Source organism: Columba livia, chromosome 10, assembly GCF_036013475.1.
Source record: "Columba livia isolate bColLiv1 breed racing homer chromosome 10, bColLiv1.pat.W.v2, whole genome shotgun sequence".
Lineage (NCBI taxonomy): Eukaryota > Metazoa > Chordata > Aves > Columbiformes > Columbidae > Columba > Columba livia.
This window is the reverse complement of record NC_088611.1, coordinates 4,184,098-4,203,765: the sequence shown is the minus strand read 5'-3', so window position 1 is coordinate 4,203,765 and position 19,668 is coordinate 4,184,098. Positions and strand designations below refer to the sequence as shown.

Below are 19,668 nucleotides of genomic sequence, written 5' to 3'. Positions count from 1 at the left end.
TAAAAGAAACATATAACATATAAACATATAACCAGATTTCAAACTTTACTCCTGCACATTCTGTGTTTGCTGGAAAACCAGGATTTACAATCCCTACATCTCACTGTGTGACAGGAACCTGTATCATCCTGGTTCCAACACCCCAATTTCAGATTCCTTAGAGACCAGGAACCAGGAATGTTGTGCAGCTGAATATGGTTTTGCTTTTAACTCTGCTGAGGTGAGGCCATTGAATTAATTCTGCAGGTCTTTAATCATCCTGGTCAGGGGATACTTTCCACAACTGACCTCGTCTGACATTGTGTTCAGAGGAGAACCGAGACTTTGCGAGGATGGATTGATCTGAGCGGCTTAGTCTGATTTCTGGTTATACTCCACATTGTCAGCAGTGACAATGAGTTAGAGACTGCTGAAAATGTAGATGTATTTTGGAGGGGGTTTGAAGAGGAGAAAAGAAGGGAAAAAATAAGTTCTAAAGCAAGGAGGTCAAATTCATTTAGATATCTTTTCGGCCTGGATGAAGTAAATTATTTCAGTAATGTCTGAGAATTCTCCCTGCAGTGCGACTGGAAACAAATGTTTTTCCCTGAAGTCTAATACCTCTGTGTAGAAAATACCTTCAAATAAGAAAAAAATATTACATACTTGAATAAGTACTGAGTTCAGGAAATGCTATTGCTTCTAACATGACAATCAACTGACTATAATTTCAAATAAAATGTTGCTGTCTTAGTTATCAATATACAGTTGACACAAAAGAAGTATTTTGTTCTCAGGCAGTGAGGTTAGTAGTGAGAAATTCGTGCAGGTTTGTGACACAGCCCTGCTTCCTATCTGCTGTATCGAAGGAACTGTTACAAATTCTAGTGGCTTCTGGGAGCTGAGATTAGAATACATGCTTGTTTGATGCTCTCTTTGTTAAAACTATGGACAATATATTCAGTTTTTAAAAGGTTACAAGTTAAGCTTACGAGCAGATCAGAAAATCTTACAGAAAGGTATTAATTAATCAAATTTTGTCTAATTTTAAAGTATTGTAATTAGAAAAGGTGAAATTTTGAAAGAAACTCTAGGAAGCAGCAATCACCGTTCACAGGTTGTTTAGCCCAAATTTGATTTGGAAGGAGTGTGCTTATCATTGTCCAGTAGGGCACCACCCCATGCCTAAATCAGGATTTCAATGGTGGTGTTCCATTCCTGCAAAGCAATTTGCAGTTTTAATATATTCTGAAGCATTTTCTGAATCGTAAGTGAAGTAATTTAGTGAGTGCATGATCTAAAACTTCCTATTTGATACAGTGGAATCAGGTTTATTCTTTTTTAGTCAACCTGTGTTTTACTAATGCATTGGCTCTGAGATTTCCGAAAAGAAAAGAAGAAACTCTTTTCAAAATTATATAAAAATGTATTTGTTTAAGAATTGTATAGAAAGATATTATCAAAATATTAATAAATACTAATTCTCTTAGTGTTTCTAACCAATGCACACAGGTCAGAAAGATGGGATAGTATTTCTGGTCCTAGCACTAACTGAAAGGAGAAAGGATCTCTCAGCAGTAGTGATTCTATCATCTTAATTTCTTTCTTCGTTCATAATTTATAGCCAAGTGAAGGCTTAAAATTATTTGGAACAGTAGGAAAGAAATTATTTTACAGCATTCTTTTCTTTAGCGTAATTACCTACATCACCTGTTCTTTGTTATTCTATCTGAATAATTGGAATATAACTAGCTGTGATGACTTCCATATACCTCACCCCCCAAGAACATAAATGCAGTAGATGCTGAGGCTAAGAATGTATTTCTTAAATACCTGTGTTTACATTGCTGTTAATGATTGTCCATTTTGTTAACGGTATTTTAAGGTAGCCAAGGTAGATGATTTGTTACTGTAATTGATTATAACAATTACAATATCCCAACAAAGTTAAAGACTTTGATTTACATATAAAAATAGTGTATTTGGTGTTTGTCAGTTATGAAAGTCACGGGTTTGGCTTTGTTGGTTTTTATTTGAAGACTCTTCAGTTATGCTGCTGTAAGGTTTTGAACTGTGTTCTGAAAAAGGAACTACGGAGCAGGACACGGAGCAGACGGGATGCTCTAAATTAATGCTTAGGGAAGCCTTTATCCTCTAGCCAGGAATCAGAATCTCTAGAGATGTTTTATGTCTTCCACTGACTTTATTAAAAACCATTCTAAGAAAAATGGCCATTAGAGAGATACAAAGCTCAACTATGCACTGTACGCAAAAACTTTTAAGGAAATTTCAGAATGAAAGTAGACTTAGTTCCGGTTCATAGATTCATGTCTCGTTGCAAATATAAGTTTTTGGAAGATAGATGCTGCATTTTTAAAAGTCATTTGATAGCCAAGGTAAGAGTAGAGTTAGAAATACAGACAAGCAGTTGAAGCTGAATGCTTTGCTTCAGCATCCTTCAGTAATCCCTATGAGTACTGAGATGCTGAGATGATTATTTTTTACTGTAATTCTGTGCATTTGCTGCAGCCTGTGAGCCTGGGCTGAGATGTTATGGTCATACATTTGTGACTGATTTGGTAATTTATGCTCTTTCTGAGAGGGAAGTTTTTAGTGATCTCCCAGTTACTGAAAATACAAACATGCAAGAAATGCATCTTGGCCCTTCCATTTTGCTATTTATTCATGGCATAGAGTGAAAAAATTAATACGTATGTTGAAGCATAATTGCTGCTGCTGTATTGCGCATGTCAGTCCCAGCTGTATTACTGCAGGAAGCCAGAAGAACAAGACTTAACTGCTGTCATATATTTTATGAACTCTAATGATAACATTTCTTATTAGAATATGTCCAAAACCCTGTAAAGGTGTTTCAACTATCCATTTTCCTTAGCATTAGTTTTATCGTGCATGAACCATAACTACAAGAAGGGAATGTCGTCCATTCTGAATGTAATGTTTGTGGAACTCAAGTAGGCTTTTCCAAAAAGATAAATTCATCTATCACTGTGAAAGTTTCACAAGGGATCCCACCAAGGAATTTTGAATAAGTGTGAAATTGTTTACTGGTTATTCTGAATATTGAAGTTTTGTATGCTCTAATTTGTATTTTGTCATTTTCATTTCATACACACTTTCAAATGGTATATTTTCAGTTCAAACAAACAAACAAAAACAAATGAGGTCTTTAATATGGTAAGGCTATATGTAGCTAAAATATTAAATTGGAAATTACAGCTGCACTTGGCAAATCTTTCTTTAGGATAAATCTGGAAAAGGATGATCACCTGGCACTTGTATTCACAGGAGTAACTTCCTAAATAAAACAAACAACAAGTGAGGAAGGTGTGATTTTAAAATCATATTGGCACTATTCTTTATATTTAGTCTGGATTTACTAAAATAATGAATTTAATTCTGGAATATGTTAAGAAAGTCATACTTTGTACTGGTGTGTGCCAAAATTATACCTGTGATTTGTTGAAGCCCCAGCTCTCTGAAATTTCAGTTCAGGAATATTATTCAAATTCTACTTTCCACTGGATTCTTTTTATTAGTTTCACTCTCTTAATTTATGTAATTTGCTCAAATATGTGCTGTTGTTTCACATGTTGCAACAGTGACCTTGAGTGCAGTTCCTTCAATGTGCCCAGCTAAGTTGTCCATGCTTCTAGGTAAACATATGATAACGATGGCTACTGATCAGAAATGAGTATCTGTAACATGCTCATTACTTTTGTCTGCCCTTTTGATTTAAATTCCCATGTTCATGTTCTGTCTTGGGTGAAGTTTGTTTACTGTCTGTTGTCTGTTGGAATTTTTCATCATATAGGCAAAATGCAGGATGGGAATATGGAGAACAGCCAGAACAAAGGTAATCTTCTTTCATATTAAGGAGGTTGTGGATTTGATTTTTAGCATGTAGTTAAATGCTGTTAAAAAATAAAATGAAAACTTGTGATTTGTGCCTGTGTGTAAAAAAATATGACCCTGTTCAAATAGAATAGAAAACCAAAGAAACAAACAACCGAACAACCAAACCCAACAAAAAAACCTGCCAAAGAGATTGTAACTTAGAGAATTTTGATAGATCGGGTATTTAGGATAGAAGTTGTTAATTATTTCTAATAAGCCATTTATAGATAATACTTTCATGTCACAAAGCTCACTTTTCTTGTGCGAGTTATGTATGCTATGTATTGTTAGTGAATTTCCAGTCCTATTTTTGATACGTCTCATCATGTTTGGTGTTTAATGGCATTGTACAGACATATTGTCCTTTGCAGGGAAGGGGTGAAACAATAGCAAAAAGAAACTCTAAAGCAAAGAGGTTATTTAGTAATTTAAAAAGCATATTATAAGGATAAATAATGGGAAGATTAAGAATCTTACGAGTTTCTTATTTAATGTGCAATCTCAGGAAGAAATTCAAAGAAATATTTTGCTTTCTCTGAAGCAAAGTCATGGTTCCCTTTTCATTATATGACACACAGCTTTTGTGATTTCTTTGGGTGATGCCAAAGAAGTAAATAAACTACAACCTTCTCTTCTCAGATAATACTAAAGATTGCAAAGGTGATGGATCAGAAACTAAATAAACTCAGTGGTTAATGGTACCAAACAAATAAAATTATATTAAATGAGTAAGTTTTAAGGTCAGATAGACAAATTGGATTTCCAGGTCCAATAAACATGGTTTTGTACAATCTGTTCACGAATGTCAAAGCAAAGCTGTTTCATCTCATTCTATTTAATTTACTTCTATCTTTGTTCAGTGCAAACCAGACACATACACATATATAAACTGTCATGTCATTGCTTTTACAAAACGTCTTTCTCTTTGATACTAAACTGAAGTTTCCTCATACTAGCATTCTTCCAAGAAAGGATGATTTAACCTTTAAATTGTGCATGCTCTTTATGGGAGAATGATGATGGCATCACCATCAGACCACTTAACCACTACATACTAAGGAAACTTTTAAAGCCTGGTATTATCTAGAATAGTGGTTTGCAAAGTGTGGTCCCCTGGTCACTGAGGTGCCCCTGCAGTCATGAGAAGTGGTGCACAGATCCTCTGTGGAACCACATGCATTTAAAATGTTTTAATTAAAAGTATGGTGATAATGGTGCATTGTAATCCATGAGACATACCAAAATTTAGAGAAATACAGATCATCTCTTTGCCAAAGCATTTGACATCTGCTATTCTAGGAAAGCCTGCGGTACTGATGTACTGTTACTTGCCAAGTAATTTGCAAGTCATTAAGTGTTATATATGTGTATAACACAGGATGTCATCGGTGGTTTAAAAAATAAATGTTTTATATATATAAATAAAAATAAAACCCAATGTCTGTCATGGCGCTTGACAAGTGGCACAGTGCACACCCTTGTATGTTTGTGCCCTGTAGAACCACGCTGGGTCCTATGGGGCATTTGTGTGCCACAGGGGGAAGGGTAATTCTGTGCACAGTTACAATCACCTGTGGTGCAATCAGCCCCTGGAATGGGCGTTGCTGGTTGAATTCAGTAAGTATCAACGCTAAGAAAGGGAGAATATTTTGGAGTAACCGTTTTGTTCTGCATTATCAGCCAAGCAGCAGGATGGGGCTGCTGCCATGGAGATGCAGCCGCTGAAGAGTGCAGAAGGGGGAGAGGGAGATGACAAAGACAAGAAGAAATCCAACATGCACAAGAAAGAAAAATCTGTTCTTCAGGGCAAGCTGACCAAGCTGGCTGTCCAGATAGGCAAAGCAGGTATGACTGGGTGACTGACTGAATAGCCGTGTGTTACATTAGCAACAAAGGGGTTTAAAATAAACTGTTCTTGAAAGTGATAGGCCTTTTTACTGCAATGTTTAAAAATAGGTCATCATAATACTGTTCCAAGGACAGTATGTGGTATTGAAGATCTTCTAAAACTCAGCTTTGACTGTCAAGAAGCTGGAAGCTTGGGGCAACTTGGATTGTAATGAATATTTGAATCAAAATGAAATGTAGCTTTTCTCATAGGCAGTATTCCCAAGTGCAGTAATTACAGCTTTAATTTCCTCTCCTCTTAGAACTTCTGAGTACACAGTTTCAGAATCTCTAACATCATCTCAAAATATCATTCACACAGTATCTTCCTCTTACAGATTCTGAAATCATTCTGTTCTCTCTTAATATCCATGTTCCTGCCTTCTACCCAATATGACACATCTGTTGACTCTTGTATCCAGTACCATCTGGTCCCTGCTGTTATAAGTAGCACTTCTCCAACATATAGGTAGAAAGTGAAAATCTTTCATAATGACATAATGTTCATTAGGTTCATTTTTCTAGTGGTATTAAAGAGAATCTTGATCTCTATCCGGATCCTCGGCTGGGGCCCTACAACAGATTCCTAACATCTCCTCTGTTCAGTCTCCTTTAGCCTTTTTTACCAGTCTGATTTTCAGCCCTGCTCTTCCTCCTCACTCCTTTTGAAGTTTGTTACACTTAGTTGATCACGTAACCCCGTGATGCCACTTCTCTCTCTTTGCCTGAATGGCACATGATGCAGAATCTGTGGTTATCATCTCTTTAATATCCAATTTCACGCTTTGCCCAGCTTCATCCTCCTGAAGCTTCTCTGCTTTGTTGCTAGTTGTACAACAGTATGCATTCATATAAAAACACTTTGTTTCTCATGATCATTAATTTCTTAGATTAAGTACCTTTCTACATTGCCTCCTGATTATTACTCTCTTTGGCATTTTGGCAGGCCTGTGAATATCACTTTCAAAGTAATTGTATAGGGATTTCTAAGCATAATGTGGCAAGTAATAAGAGTTAAATTAATTAATCGTTGCCTCATTTGGTTTTGTCATTGGGCATTCTATGGGGATGCCTTGCGTTCTCATGGGTGTTTGCCTGTACAGTATTTTAATGGACTTTCCCTTATCCTCTGGCATTTAGTGAACTTCCAGACTCATCTGTTTCCTGTCAACCTTAGCATCCTTCAGCATTTTTTTAATAACTTCAGTCAACACGTGAAATTCACAGCATTCTCCTACTGTATGATCTCATGAGAGGAAAATTAATTTATTCTGAAATGCAGGCTTAACTGCTTCATAGGAACCTGCCAAAGAGCAGTAATCATAGCAAGGCAAAACAGATGTTGGAATGGAGTTCTTATCTGTACACTCAAATCCAGGAACCAAGCTGTGGAGGAGGAATGCCATCCTAGCAAAGTCTGTGTCACTGGGAGAGCACCTTCAGTCCCTGGGATCTATTGTGAATTCTGGGAAACATTTATTAGCGTCTCCTGTGCTATACTGCCAGTCTCTCTGTCTTCTGAGCCTCTCCACGTAAAAATATGCACTGTTTGCATATGTCCCTTTGAAAAGGGAGACCGTGGAAACACTGGCACGGATCACATTTTCAAGAAAATGAGTTAAAAACTGATCAGTGCTATTGTCCCATTGTATTCAGCCAGACGCATCAGTAGGGCTTTTTTAAAATATTTTATACAGCAACATAAACTGCAGGAGACTCCTTTTCTCTCAAGCCTCTTAAGATAAGCTAATGTAAAAGAAAGATGAATGTTTGAGTATGGATAAACTAGCAATATTTAAAAGGACAGATAAATGTTTTACCAGGCAAAGTAATGCACTGAAGTGAAAAAACGGAGCCTCAGCAGCAGCAGAACTCCTGTCGAACTCGACTGACTGAGAAGTTTTAAAGGCAGGAGTAAGATGGTGTTTAAAAATAAATGAAGTGTGATTCAGCTGTTCTGTAGAATTCAGTGTTTGCTTATTCACTGCAATGTATGGCTGCTGCAAAGGTATTCTAGTACTGGTTTTTCTACATCTTAAAATTTATCACTATCGTCGTTATTGGTACTGGTGAAAAATGTCATTTAGAATTAAAAAAAAATCCATATGAAATCCAAATGTAGATTTCTAATTGCACATGCTTTTAATTGTGTTTTGTTTTATAGTAATTGATTGTTTCTATTTTCAGGTTTGGTGATGTCTGCCATCACTGTAATAATTTTGGTACTATATTTTGCCATTGACACGTTTGTGGTCAATAAGAAACAGTGGTTGCCTGAGTGCACTCCCGTCTACGTTCAGTATTTTGTTAAATTCTTCATTATCGGTGTCACTGTACTTGTGGTTGCCGTGCCTGAGGGACTTCCACTTGCTGTCACTATTTCTCTGGCTTATTCTGTAAAGGTAAGGAACGTTAAAAATAGTTATGGGAGGAAAATGAGTGAGATTTCTTTCAAGTGAAACTTTGCTTTATGTGGAAAGTATTCCTGACAGAAATACAAATACATGTGTATTCTAATAAATATCTTTAAAACTACACAGTGCGGGAATATCAAACAGTAGAAATACCTACTTAGTTTGCAAGGTTACCAGGAATTTATCGAACAGAATTTACTATGATAATACTTCAGTCTTTTGATATGGAATGACTTTGTCTTCAAATTTTCTTGCACAGTTTCAACGAGGATTTGAAGTCTTCAGTAACACTTTTCAAAAAAAAGAATAAGAGCTTCACTGGAGCTTTCATGTGCTTTTCTTAAATGCAGTTGCATTGTTTTGTAGTAAGTGTAAATGGTTCTATCAGGAAATTCAAAAGGATTAAAATCCTGGACTTGTGGATTACTCCATTCTGTCTCTAGGAGTTTTCTCAGATTGTTTTAGCAATTTAGTCAGATAGGCCGTATTTAAACATTCTGGGAATCTTAGATGGAGATTTTGTAAAGTTCATTTCCATTTAGTACGTAAACAAATTAACATATGAACATTAGGAAGGAATAGGCTGATTTATATGTAGCCAAACATGACTATTATTAGGAAAAGAGGGTGCATCTCAAACGTGAGATTTTGCTAATAAAGGCTATAGCTGCTCTGTAAGTATTTTCCCATTCTCCTTATGTCCTTCATCCGACACGTGCAGCACGTGATGCTGTATGTATATGTGCAGTATCAAACCGCAGTACAGCTTTGTGCGCAGCCGCTGAGACGGTGCCCTGGGAGCATCAGGTGTCGGACACGAAGGGTCGGCTCATTGGGCACAGGGTTTTTTAATATTGAGAACACGTATACCAGGATAATATGTATTTCCAGGATGACTGTGCATCTTGTGAAAAATATGCACTGGGGACCTGAGCACTCTACAATGATACTTTTTGGTGTGTTGGTTTTTTTTTTTTGTTTGAGGGGTTTTTTTTGTTTTCCTAGTTTCTCTCTTTTCCAAAATGTATATTCCCTCTGGGTGCTGCAAGATAACATCCTGCCATTGGAAATAGTATTAAAATAAAGTCTAATTTTTGCTATAATGATACTGTTTTAAAAAATCCTGTTATCTCCAGTTTTAGCTAATCTCTGCACTTTTAGCTATTCCTTAAAATGTATACATAGAGAAAAAGGAGATGGGACTATGTTGGTTTATCAAAGGCAAAATTATTTCAAGGATGGTCACTCTTTCGTTGTCTGTAACTAGAGCCTGTGTTATTTGCCCTGATCAAAGTCCTAGTTTTGGGAGCATTATGTTTTCACGAACGAGACTAAATCCATGCTTTTTTTGCTTTTTATATCTGATGTTAAAAGCAAATCTTGAAGGTTTTTTTTTTATTTTGCCTTTCCTCAGAAAATGATGAAGGATAACAATCTGGTCCGCCACTTAGACGCCTGTGAAACGATGGGTAACGCCACAGCCATCTGCTCCGACAAAACCGGGACGCTGACAACCAACCGGATGACGGTCGTCCAGGCCTACGTTGGGGACGTCCACTACAAAGAGATCCCCGACCCAGACTCTGTACCCGCCAAAACCCTTGACTTGCTGGTTAATGCAATTGCTATCAACAGTGCTTACACTACAAAAATCCTGGTAAGTAGGCTTCTTCTGTCAATAAAATTAAACGTAGCAGAAGGAGTTGTAATTTTTTTAAGCAATGTTAATTCCTTAACATCTGGCTGTTGATTATGCAGCATTAAATGCTGTTGAGGTCCTCAAAATGAGAACAGGTGTGGTAAAAACTATGTATTTTATCTTTTACGGATAGGGTTAAGTCCAAGAGCATGCTACATTTAAAAAATTCCTGCTGCTGCTGTTGGGATAGCCCAGCTTTGGTGCAGGTAAATTTGCTGGCACGGCTAGTTTTCACTGAGATTTCATATAGGTACAATTATTTTTTGTGTGTCTAAGAACTTCCAATTAATTCTCAAATAGGACAAATTGGATTGGTTAAATCTATGAGGTTAATTACCTTTATTCATCCTGGTTCCAAATGAATTACATCCAGAAGTATTTTATTCAGTCTGCAAATGCTCGCGGCATTAGATTCTTCTGTACAGAGCTAATTAAGAGGCCAAAAACGTTTGCAGTTCTGATACATTGTACTTTGAAAGGTCAAGCTTTATCTTAATACTGCAGAACAAATACATTTTTTTTCATTTATGAATTTATGTATTGTCCTTTTTATAGCTCTATGCCGAGCTGTGTAATAGCCTTAAATGCAGCTCACATTTGTTTTAAAAGTAGTCTTTTAAAATGCGATCACAGAAAACAATTGGTGAAATACTACTGAGTGCTGGAGCATGTATTTCCTTTAATTCCTGCTACGTAAATCCAGCCAGCAGCACCAGTTCCCAGCTGAATCCTGCATCTTGCTCTGTCCTTTTCCTATGGTCTGTCTGGGCCAAACCCAAGCAGATTAGCACAAGGGAAAGGTGAGCCTGCGGTTCTCAGGTGGTTCAGCGCAAATGCTGTGTAATAGCTCCGTGCGGGCATTTTGTGCAGTGGCTTTTTGGAATCCGATTTGCATATTTGTAAATCAACAAAAATATTGCTGGGTAGATCGTGCTTTCTCAAATCAGTGTAACGTTTGATTGCTGGTTGTTTAAATATTGGTACAGCCTAAGTAAGGTTAAGGTACTTTCTCGTGTAGAAGAAGAACCAAAGTCATCCTCAACACACAGGCTGGGATTAAGACAAGGTAATAGAGACAAATTAGGACGAAGGAGACTAGGTAGCTATATAAATGTGTGTTTGTATCACTGTTGGCTTGGTAGGTCGGTCCCATGTGACTGCCAGAGCAGGACTCGCTGCCACAGGTTCTTCATTTGTCTCATATTCTGTGGTTCATTCGCAGTGCTTGAGATCAAACCTGGTGACAAAGTGCTTCTGTTGGACTTCCATACCATAGATTTTAGGTTTCTGAGGAAGGCATCAGGTTTTCCAGAGCGTTGTATCTATAAGATTAAGTTTAATGTTCTTTCTCTTGTGCTTTCATTTTTTCAATTGTTTCATGTGACCAAAAGATTTCTAGTCAATAGCAGTTCTAACATTTTGCTTTGGTCTTAACAAATTTATTATTATTTTTTTTTTCAACTGGACTTTATTGATTCTTGTTGAAATTAGTTTTGTGTACCTATTAAAAAGAGTAAATATTCCATTATTTCAGTTCTTTTCTAGCTTTACACAGACTGTAAAGCTCTCTGTAAAACTGATAAATGGGTGAATCCTCTGGAAATCCCCTTTGTGCTGGACGCATGGCAGGCATGAACTTGAACTTACCTGTGCAAAACGAAAGATTATTTCTTAGCTATTAGAACAGCATAATAAGATCAAGCCTTGCACTATAGACCCCATAAGGATATCAACTCCAGTATCAGAGGAGTTCCTTTTATTAATTGTTTTTAACAACCTTAAGCTAAAGTTTAAGATACAAGGTGTTGTTTCATAGCCCTCATTCATTTTAAATCATAAATAAATACAGTAAAAAATAGGTAAGGGAGTTGCTTCCAGGATGAAGTACACAGAATTCTTTTTCTGGCTGCTAATACTGAATGCACGCTTGTGCACTCATTCTTAGAGCCTGTTTAATCAAATTCTGAGTATCAGCTCAAACCCAAAGGGCATATAAGTGTTATGTCGCTAAGATTGAATTTTACATATTCTATTTTTAGTCATCTAGTTATGTGCGTGCTGTAAATTGCACTTTGTATGAACTTCTGTTCAGAGTGATCACATATGGGACCATAAAATTAGTCAAGATGATCTGCTAAATGAGAAATATTCCCCCTTGCATTGTCTTTTGATTAAGGGGCAATCGAACCATTGATAAAAATATAAAAAGAAAATAATACCACTGCTTGGGATAAAGGATTTTAATTTCCCTGAGAAATTAAACACAAACGATTCCAACTGAACAATAGCATCATTAAATATAGTTCTTTTTAATGCTTCCCAAGGATTAAGTTACTGGGTGAGCTGATTTGCATTCCGTCAGCTTCAGAGCAGCTTTCATGCAGCTTTTGCGCTATTTCTGTGAAGCTGTTCTCCAGAAAACGCTGCTTTCCCAGCATTGGTGTTTTAGATAGCGTTCATACATGGAGGTAAAAATGAGGCTTCGTACATTTTGCCTGTGAGCTGTGATGAGGCCTGTAAAGCGTCTCTTACTCAGAAAACGAAACTTGCATTTTGGGAATGTTTTGATTGTACTTGGAGCAGAAGTTCATTGATCTTGAATATCATGGAGCAATAAGAAATAGAGCCTCCAAATACCATAACTAGTGATTTGTACTCTTCTATTGAGCTCTCGCTTGCATAAATTCAGTTTTAATTAGTCAAGTATTTCTGTTTCTTCTAATTTCCTGAAAACTGTCAGGGGGTATCAATGACATGCTAGGTGGATGGGTATAATGTCTTCTTATTAAGAAGAGATCACAATTAGTATTTAGTTGAGTAATTTTCACCACCAGTGGAAAAGACCCAGCTGAACCCATTATTGTTAGGATGTCGCACAGGCATTTCATTTGGTACTTGAGAGATGCCCAGGGAGCAAAAAAGCTACTTATGCCTGTGTTAGGTGAATGTCTGGATCTGCATCAGGAGGACTGTTTTCAGTTCTCACAATCTGGAGTATCATTGCACAGTATGTGGCGCAATGTAGCGGCATCCTTTAACTGAGGATCTTAAAGGAAAAAAGACAGTGTCCCAGGAAAGTGCAAAACATTCACTCCCTTCCACTGTTTAGGAAAGATTGGTTATTTCGTTTTGTACGCACAGCTCAAAACCCAATAGATGAGATTATCAACAGAAAATCAGCAGAATTTCTGTTTCCTGAGGCAACAGCAAAAGAGTCTTTACTTCATTGCAGCTGTCTGCCAAGGGCAGTCATGCTAAATGAAACTGCTATTGGATGTCACTAGATTTCTCTTCTTTATTCAAAAGAGATCCATGAGAAAATAGCTTTTAGCTTACAAACTAGGTTTTTAGTTATTTTGGTATTTCGAATTGGAAAGGTATTTTTACTCTCAGTTACCATTTTCTTAAAAACTATTCTCAAGCTCTTTGTGTTACAATACAGATAAAATTACCATTTGTTTTTACTGTGCATGAAGGTTCGGGTCATCTCTTATTTTATCCATTTAAGTTCACCCATTGCTGCTAAGAGTGTTCCAATAGATACTTAACAACCAAACCAAACCAACCGACCAAACAGGAAACAAACAAAAAAACACCACAAAAACCAAAGCAAAACCAAACCAACCAACAAACAAACAAGAAACAAATACACAAAAAATGAGGACAGGAATGGGGACTGAAGTGGTAAGAAAATATTAGTAAGGATAATGAGAGCCCAAGTAAATAGCCTGGTCTAAATTATGGTTTGGCTTGTTTGATTGTTTGGGGTTTTTTGTTGGTTGGTTGGGTTTTTGTGGTGGTTGTTTTTCCTTGTTGTTGTTGTTTGGTTGGTTTGTTTGTTTGTTACCTCATCTTTCTTTCTTCCAGCATTTTCCTTTAGATAATGTGTCATGATTTCAGTAATTTGTATTTTGCGGTTGAGAAGGATGGGGAGGAGGAGTGATGCTGACAGCCATTTTATCGAAGGATAGGTCTGTGGAAGGTTTGATCCTTATATAATACTCCTGGAAATCAGTAAACAGTGAGACCTTTGCATTTTTGCACCTTAGCCCATGAAATGACACTGGGCTCGTCTGTCCTGAGTGTCATCTGGTTTTGGCTGAGGGAGGCGAGAGGAGGAGGGAGCAACAGGTTTGAATTGTCTTCCTGCACTGTACCTGTTGGAATGGCAAAATCTTCTAGTGTGCTTAAAACCGGCCGTAAAATGTCATGCAAAAAGGTACTGAGAAGAGAATCCTCAGCTGGCAGGTTGGTGAAGTGGTGTAGAAATTCAAAGACACTAATTTTTTCACTGTCTGAAAAAGAATAATAAGTGGGTTTGCATGAACTCATGAAACTCTGCTCCAGGTTTTACAGTGTGTGCTCTGCAATCTCCAGGGTACAATAAGTTACTAAATGTATTGATATGAGGAGAAACACAGAGGTAAATCTGCTTTGCACAAAATCGATGTGTTATTTTCAAGGTGGCATCTTCCAGTCGGGTGTGACGGGAGGTCAGGAAGGCTGTCTTAGCAGTAACTTGAGGATAGTCCTGTTGGTCTTTTATTGACCGCTTTCAGCATGTTAGTTTGGTAGTGGAAATTTGTGAAAATTGTATATGCCCTTGTTTTTAAAGTGCTCAGTAGACAGCATTAAAATCTTATCTGGAGTATTTCTGAATCTCCCACTAAATGGTACATTTGAGCCATTTAACATAAAATAAAAAAAATCTGATTGAACTGATTTCTAAAAACCAGTATGTTTTGTAAGAGTGTTTACTTCATAGGCAAAATGATTACAATTATAGGTAAATTTCTATGTTTATCTCATTTTCCATATTTTTTCCTAGTGTTACGCAACTGTATAATGTAGATACATGTTATCGATGGGAGCAGGCACTGCAGGCCAAAGGATCTTTCTATATATAAGCAAGACAATCATCACTAAAAAATCCCCAACAATGTTTTCTTTAAAGCATTTTCATGTAGTCCTTGGTAAGCATTTTCTGATAATAAACTAGGCAGGAAAAAAACAACCTATAGCGTCCATATTGTTTAATGTGTAAATAATAATTATTAGAGATAATAGATCACGTAGTTAATTGTCTCTGCTTCTAGGAATGGTAATTAGCAGAGAATAATGATCTGCATACATCGCTTGGCATTGAAGATTTATATAGTAAGAGGTACAAATGTAGCTTTTCTCACTAAATTAGCTATGGAGTTAATAATTGAAATGACTGTGTTTAGAAAAGGCTACTTGTATGTGTCCGGCATCGGACATGTTGTCCCAGTCATTGGCTTTCTGCCCTGGGGGTGCAGGGGCTTTGTCTTGCCAGCAAAAAGCTTGGCTTTAATAAAGTCTCCTTTTTTGAGAGTTGTATGCGAGGGGTTGAATGGGATGAGCTGCCCAGAAAGCTGCTGTGGCTGTGGGGCAACGAGGGATCAGGGAGACGTCCTGTAAATCTGCTCCTGACGTCATTAAACCCCCTGGAAGTGTCTTCACGAGTGGGCAGGTTGGCAGAGGCAAGGCAGGTTTCCCCACAGCACGGCAATAGGTAGACAAGGTGAGATAAATGTCCTCAGATAGCACGAGTTCTTTTGCTGAAGTTCTCATTGCGCAGTGAGCTGTAATTGTAAATGAACTTGGCCACAGGACTGCAGCTCCTGACAGCTCATCTTCTTTGTTCCTCATCTCCTTTTCTGTCAGAGGGGTGACTGCTCTGCCTCAGCAACAAAGGACGAGAAGATGGATAAATAAAATAATCCTGCACTGTAGAATGTAGCAGAAAAATGATTCCCATACTATCTGAAAGTTTATGATCAAGATAAATGATATTTATTTATTTTCGTTCTTCATGTGACAGAAAACAGGGCAATAAAAACCTCCTTCATACTGCCCTTCTTTGCCGTCGCAGTTTGGTAATTGCAGATCCCATTTATTCCTGTTGGAATGGATAATCACTGCAAGATGATAAATGGGAGTGACAGTCACTTGGAAGCTTTTTGTTACCATAATATCACTTAACACATTAGCTTTTTTTTTTTCCTGCTTGCTTGTATGAAAATGAGTAAATTAGATTTTTTACTTGCTATGGTGCAACGAATGTTTTTCCTATTACCTTGCATAGGATTTTCTTTTACGTTATTATCCTACTTTCATGTTCTTATTTTCCACTCATCTTGTACTGGCATAAGATGATTCACTTATAGAAATAACTGCCAGCTATTTCCAAATAGGCCTGTTGACGAAAGCAGCCTTTAAAAGCCAGTGTTTCCTGCAAGGTATTCCAAGGTGTTTTCATCTAGATATAGAGATATTGCTTATTGTTGTCTCATCAGTTTTAGGTTTTTGTTTGGTTTTTAATAAATTATGTTGGCACAATTGATCATTTTATATGTACTTCTTTTCATGCCTGTGGTACCCTACTGAGCTGAAGTCATCGCATTTGGATCCAACTGATGTGCTGGTTAGAATTTACTGTTAACACTTGGTGGGGGTATTTTCAGGAAACATGTTTTCCTGATGGGAGCTTTTATTATTTTTACTTGAGTGGGTGTAAATCACTTCAGGCACGTCTGTTTTAGTGGAGGTTTTCTTTGTACTCTCTGTCATCAGGAACAGGAAGATAATAATTCAAATGCAATAATTTATAGAAAATGGCAGTGGTTTTATCATCAAAGGAAGATTCACAAACAAGCTTATTAGAAAACAATGTGGTGGGTGAACTACCTCGTAACAAAATAGGGCATTAATTTTCTTTCAGATATATGTTACATAAATATGTATTATATAATATATAGCTTTTAGTAAGTTTTCTTTTTACTCTCAGAACTCAGACAAAACAAACTAAACCAAAACACAAACCGAACAACCAAAACAGAAACCAACCCCCAAAAAGTCAGCTGGTACAGTGCCTGAAATACAATGGATCAACAGTGAAGTATATGAGTGAAAACATCTTGCTAATTCCAGAGCAATAAATGCGCAGGAGTTACTTTACAAATCAACTTGGCATTGCTATTCTTTGCGAATGGAATTGCACTTAAAAAGATTTATTATATTTCTGTTAATGTAAGCAAAATACTATTTTTCTTTTAGTCACAGCTAGTCCTAGAAAGTTGGTATTAAATATCCAGTAAAACCTGTGCTTCAAACTGCAGCTCCTGCTTTCTTCTGCAGGTTGCCCACCTCTACTAATTTTTCTTTCAAGCTTCCAGTTTTCCCTACTTGTACATGAAGCTCCTGGCTCCTCTGCATTCCAATCAGTCGTATTTCTGTGTTATTTACAAATGAGTGGGAAGGTGTCCAAAAACAGTGGCCTTTCTCCCTTTAGAGACGGTGCCAGATATGCTGGAGACATCTCCAGAATGAATGGGGCTCTGCAGAACTGCAACCACAGACCCTGAGCAAACCGCAAAGGGCGCTGACTTCTGCAAGGCATATGGCTTTGATAGATCTGATTTCTCAGGGCCGGGTGACTTTGATGGACAGAAGGCAGAAGGCATCCATTACATAAAATCCTTTTCCCAGCTGGAGTCTAGCAGGGAAACGGCAAGTTTTCAAAGGAAAGGTTGCGAGAGTGTTGTAACGCAGTCAGAACTACGCTGCTCCTCAGCATCATTGAACAAACGACAGACCTGTTTTGGCAGAGACCTTGCATGGAAGAATTAAGCTTCTAGCAGGAAGTTTTAAAAATTTAGGACTACTGCAAACCTGCCTCAGGTGTGTAAGTGCACACACACGCAGCAGGAGTGCGGCTGACTGTTGGTGAGTCCTCGTGGAGACACTGGAATTGCCAATGCGTGTTGGGCAGTAGATGTAGCTCATTATTTGTAATATGGAATGAAAGTATTGAACATGTTAGGAAGTTCCACTGCATATTTCTGATGCCACTGTTATTTTTCTGAGGTTTACACATTCAAGTGAGCAGAGAATGAAGTTACCTTACATCTCCCTTCACTCCAGAGGAGAAGGGCTGACGGCGCTCAGCGCTGGTTTACTAGGGCTAGAGATCTGGAAGAAGTGAGAGGCAAGTATTTCTGGGAGAATTTTCCTGTAAAGGACAGTATGTTCGACCTCTCCATCAATTCCATTTCCTTCTGAATGAATAATCAGATAAAAATTGGCTGCAGTTTCAAGAGTCTGCTCTTCTGCCCAGCAAAGGCATCGTTCTCAGCATCCTGGCAAGGAGAGGCACTGGCCAGAGGACTGAATTTGTAATGCATCTCAAACATTACCCCATCAATCATGCAAAAAAATCCCTCTGAGAAAATATTAGATAAGCATTGCTATAACATATTAGATACACTTGAGCTTATGCATTTGGCTATCAAAAAAACAACTCCTAACTAACCAAAACCAAATTAAAAGTAATTTCAGCTGATATGTGTTAATATAGATTTAAAGAGGAGTACATTTTGTATGGTAGAGTGAAATAGCTGCTTAGTGGGTGTGGACTCATTTAGAAATGGATGTTTAAAGAACCCTTTTCCTTTCTCTGGAAATGAGTACTATTAACAGAGAAGATCTGTAATTATTAATATGATGGGCTATAATCAGTAGCTTAAGTCAAGTGAAAAAAACCTTCCTTTTATGTGTTGTGTGGCTGGATTTGCTATGCACTTACTAAATTTAGCTTCTTAACTATACATATTGTTTATAATTGTGCTGCAACCAGAAAGGCAGTATGTACTAAGACTGATTTTTCACTTTGGTTTGGTCTTTCTGTATATTTAATTTTCCTATCCGAGATTTATTTAGTCAAAAAGTAGAAAATCCAAAGTATCGATAAGTTTACGCAAATGAAGACTGTATGTGCAGATAACTACCTGTAAAGACTATTTCTTTTGTTAAAATTCAGGCTTTCGATGTGCGTATCCAAAGGCCATGCGTTTTCGGCTTTGTAATGTTATGATTAAATTATTATACAGTGTGTCCATTACCACAGTACACATTTTTCAGGTACTGGCACTGTGTGTGTTTTGTGTTGGTGGTTTTTTGTGATTAGGTTTTTGTTTTGTGGGGTTTTTCTGTGCGTTGTTTGTTTGTTGTTGGGGGTTTTTTTGGCTGGTTGTTTTGTTTTCATTTTTTTCCAATTTGTTAGCCCAAAATGCTGATTTAATGTCTACAGTGCACAAAACTATTTCCAGTTCTAATTAGTAAAAAGCACAGAGAAGGTTATGCAAATTAAAATGAGAGTTGGTATATTTAAATAACGGGATAGATGGTGTGCATTTTGCAACTTTATGGCCGAAATTCACGTACAATGGGTAGTAGAAAGCATGTGTGAGATGCGCTTCAGACTACTAGTGGAGGTGCTTTTAAAAATGTGATTAATTTCGATGAAGAGAGTTAACTAATTAATTGAAAGTGAGCAAGATTATGTAACTGGAGTTTTGATGGTGATATGTTCATAAATGTTGAGTAAGGTTTTCACAGGCAGCCTTGCTGAGAGAAGGTCTTGAGCTGCTAGGGAGACAAATGCTGAGATGACTGAAGCAGGTACTAGAGTGGCTCCGAGGACATTTTCCACATGTACAATTGCTCATTAGATCACTGCTATAACTAAAGAAAATGCAGCTTTATTTCCTCAAATCTAAAAGACGAGGTTTCAGCCCTAAAGCAGATGTCTTAATGCTTTTAGTGTTGGCAAAAGCATGTAAATCCTTAGCATTGATTCTAATTTGGAAATATACTTTTTAAACTGCAGATGTTGTCTTCAAATTAATTTTCACTACCCGACCAGCTCAACGTTACACAGTTTGTCTTCTGTCTGTGGTTTTTCTGTCTGCA

The 19,668-nt window shown here is 37.3% G+C and overlaps 1 protein-coding gene across 27 annotated transcripts in view; it reads left to right on the top strand.

The window, feature by feature from the left end:
- The window catches only part of ATP2B2 (ATPase plasma membrane Ca2+ transporting 2), a 388,530-nt gene that overhangs the window by 304,813 nt on the left and 64,049 nt on the right, over window positions 1-19,668 (top strand). For 23 of the 27 annotated variants that reach the window (XM_065074475.1, XM_065074474.1, XM_065074486.1 and 20 more), the window contains 4 exons: window positions 3,812-3,853; window positions 5,575-5,739; window positions 7,969-8,183; window positions 9,610-9,852. In XM_065074475.1, coding sequence (XP_064930547.1) covers window positions 3,812-3,853; window positions 5,575-5,739; window positions 7,969-8,183; window positions 9,610-9,852 — 665 coding nt within the window. The remainder of the gene's footprint in view (window positions 1-3,811; window positions 3,854-5,574; window positions 5,740-7,968; window positions 8,184-9,609; window positions 9,853-19,668) is intronic. The other 4 variants (XM_065074480.1, XM_065074493.1, XM_065074488.1 and 1 more) reach the window with 1 other exon arrangement.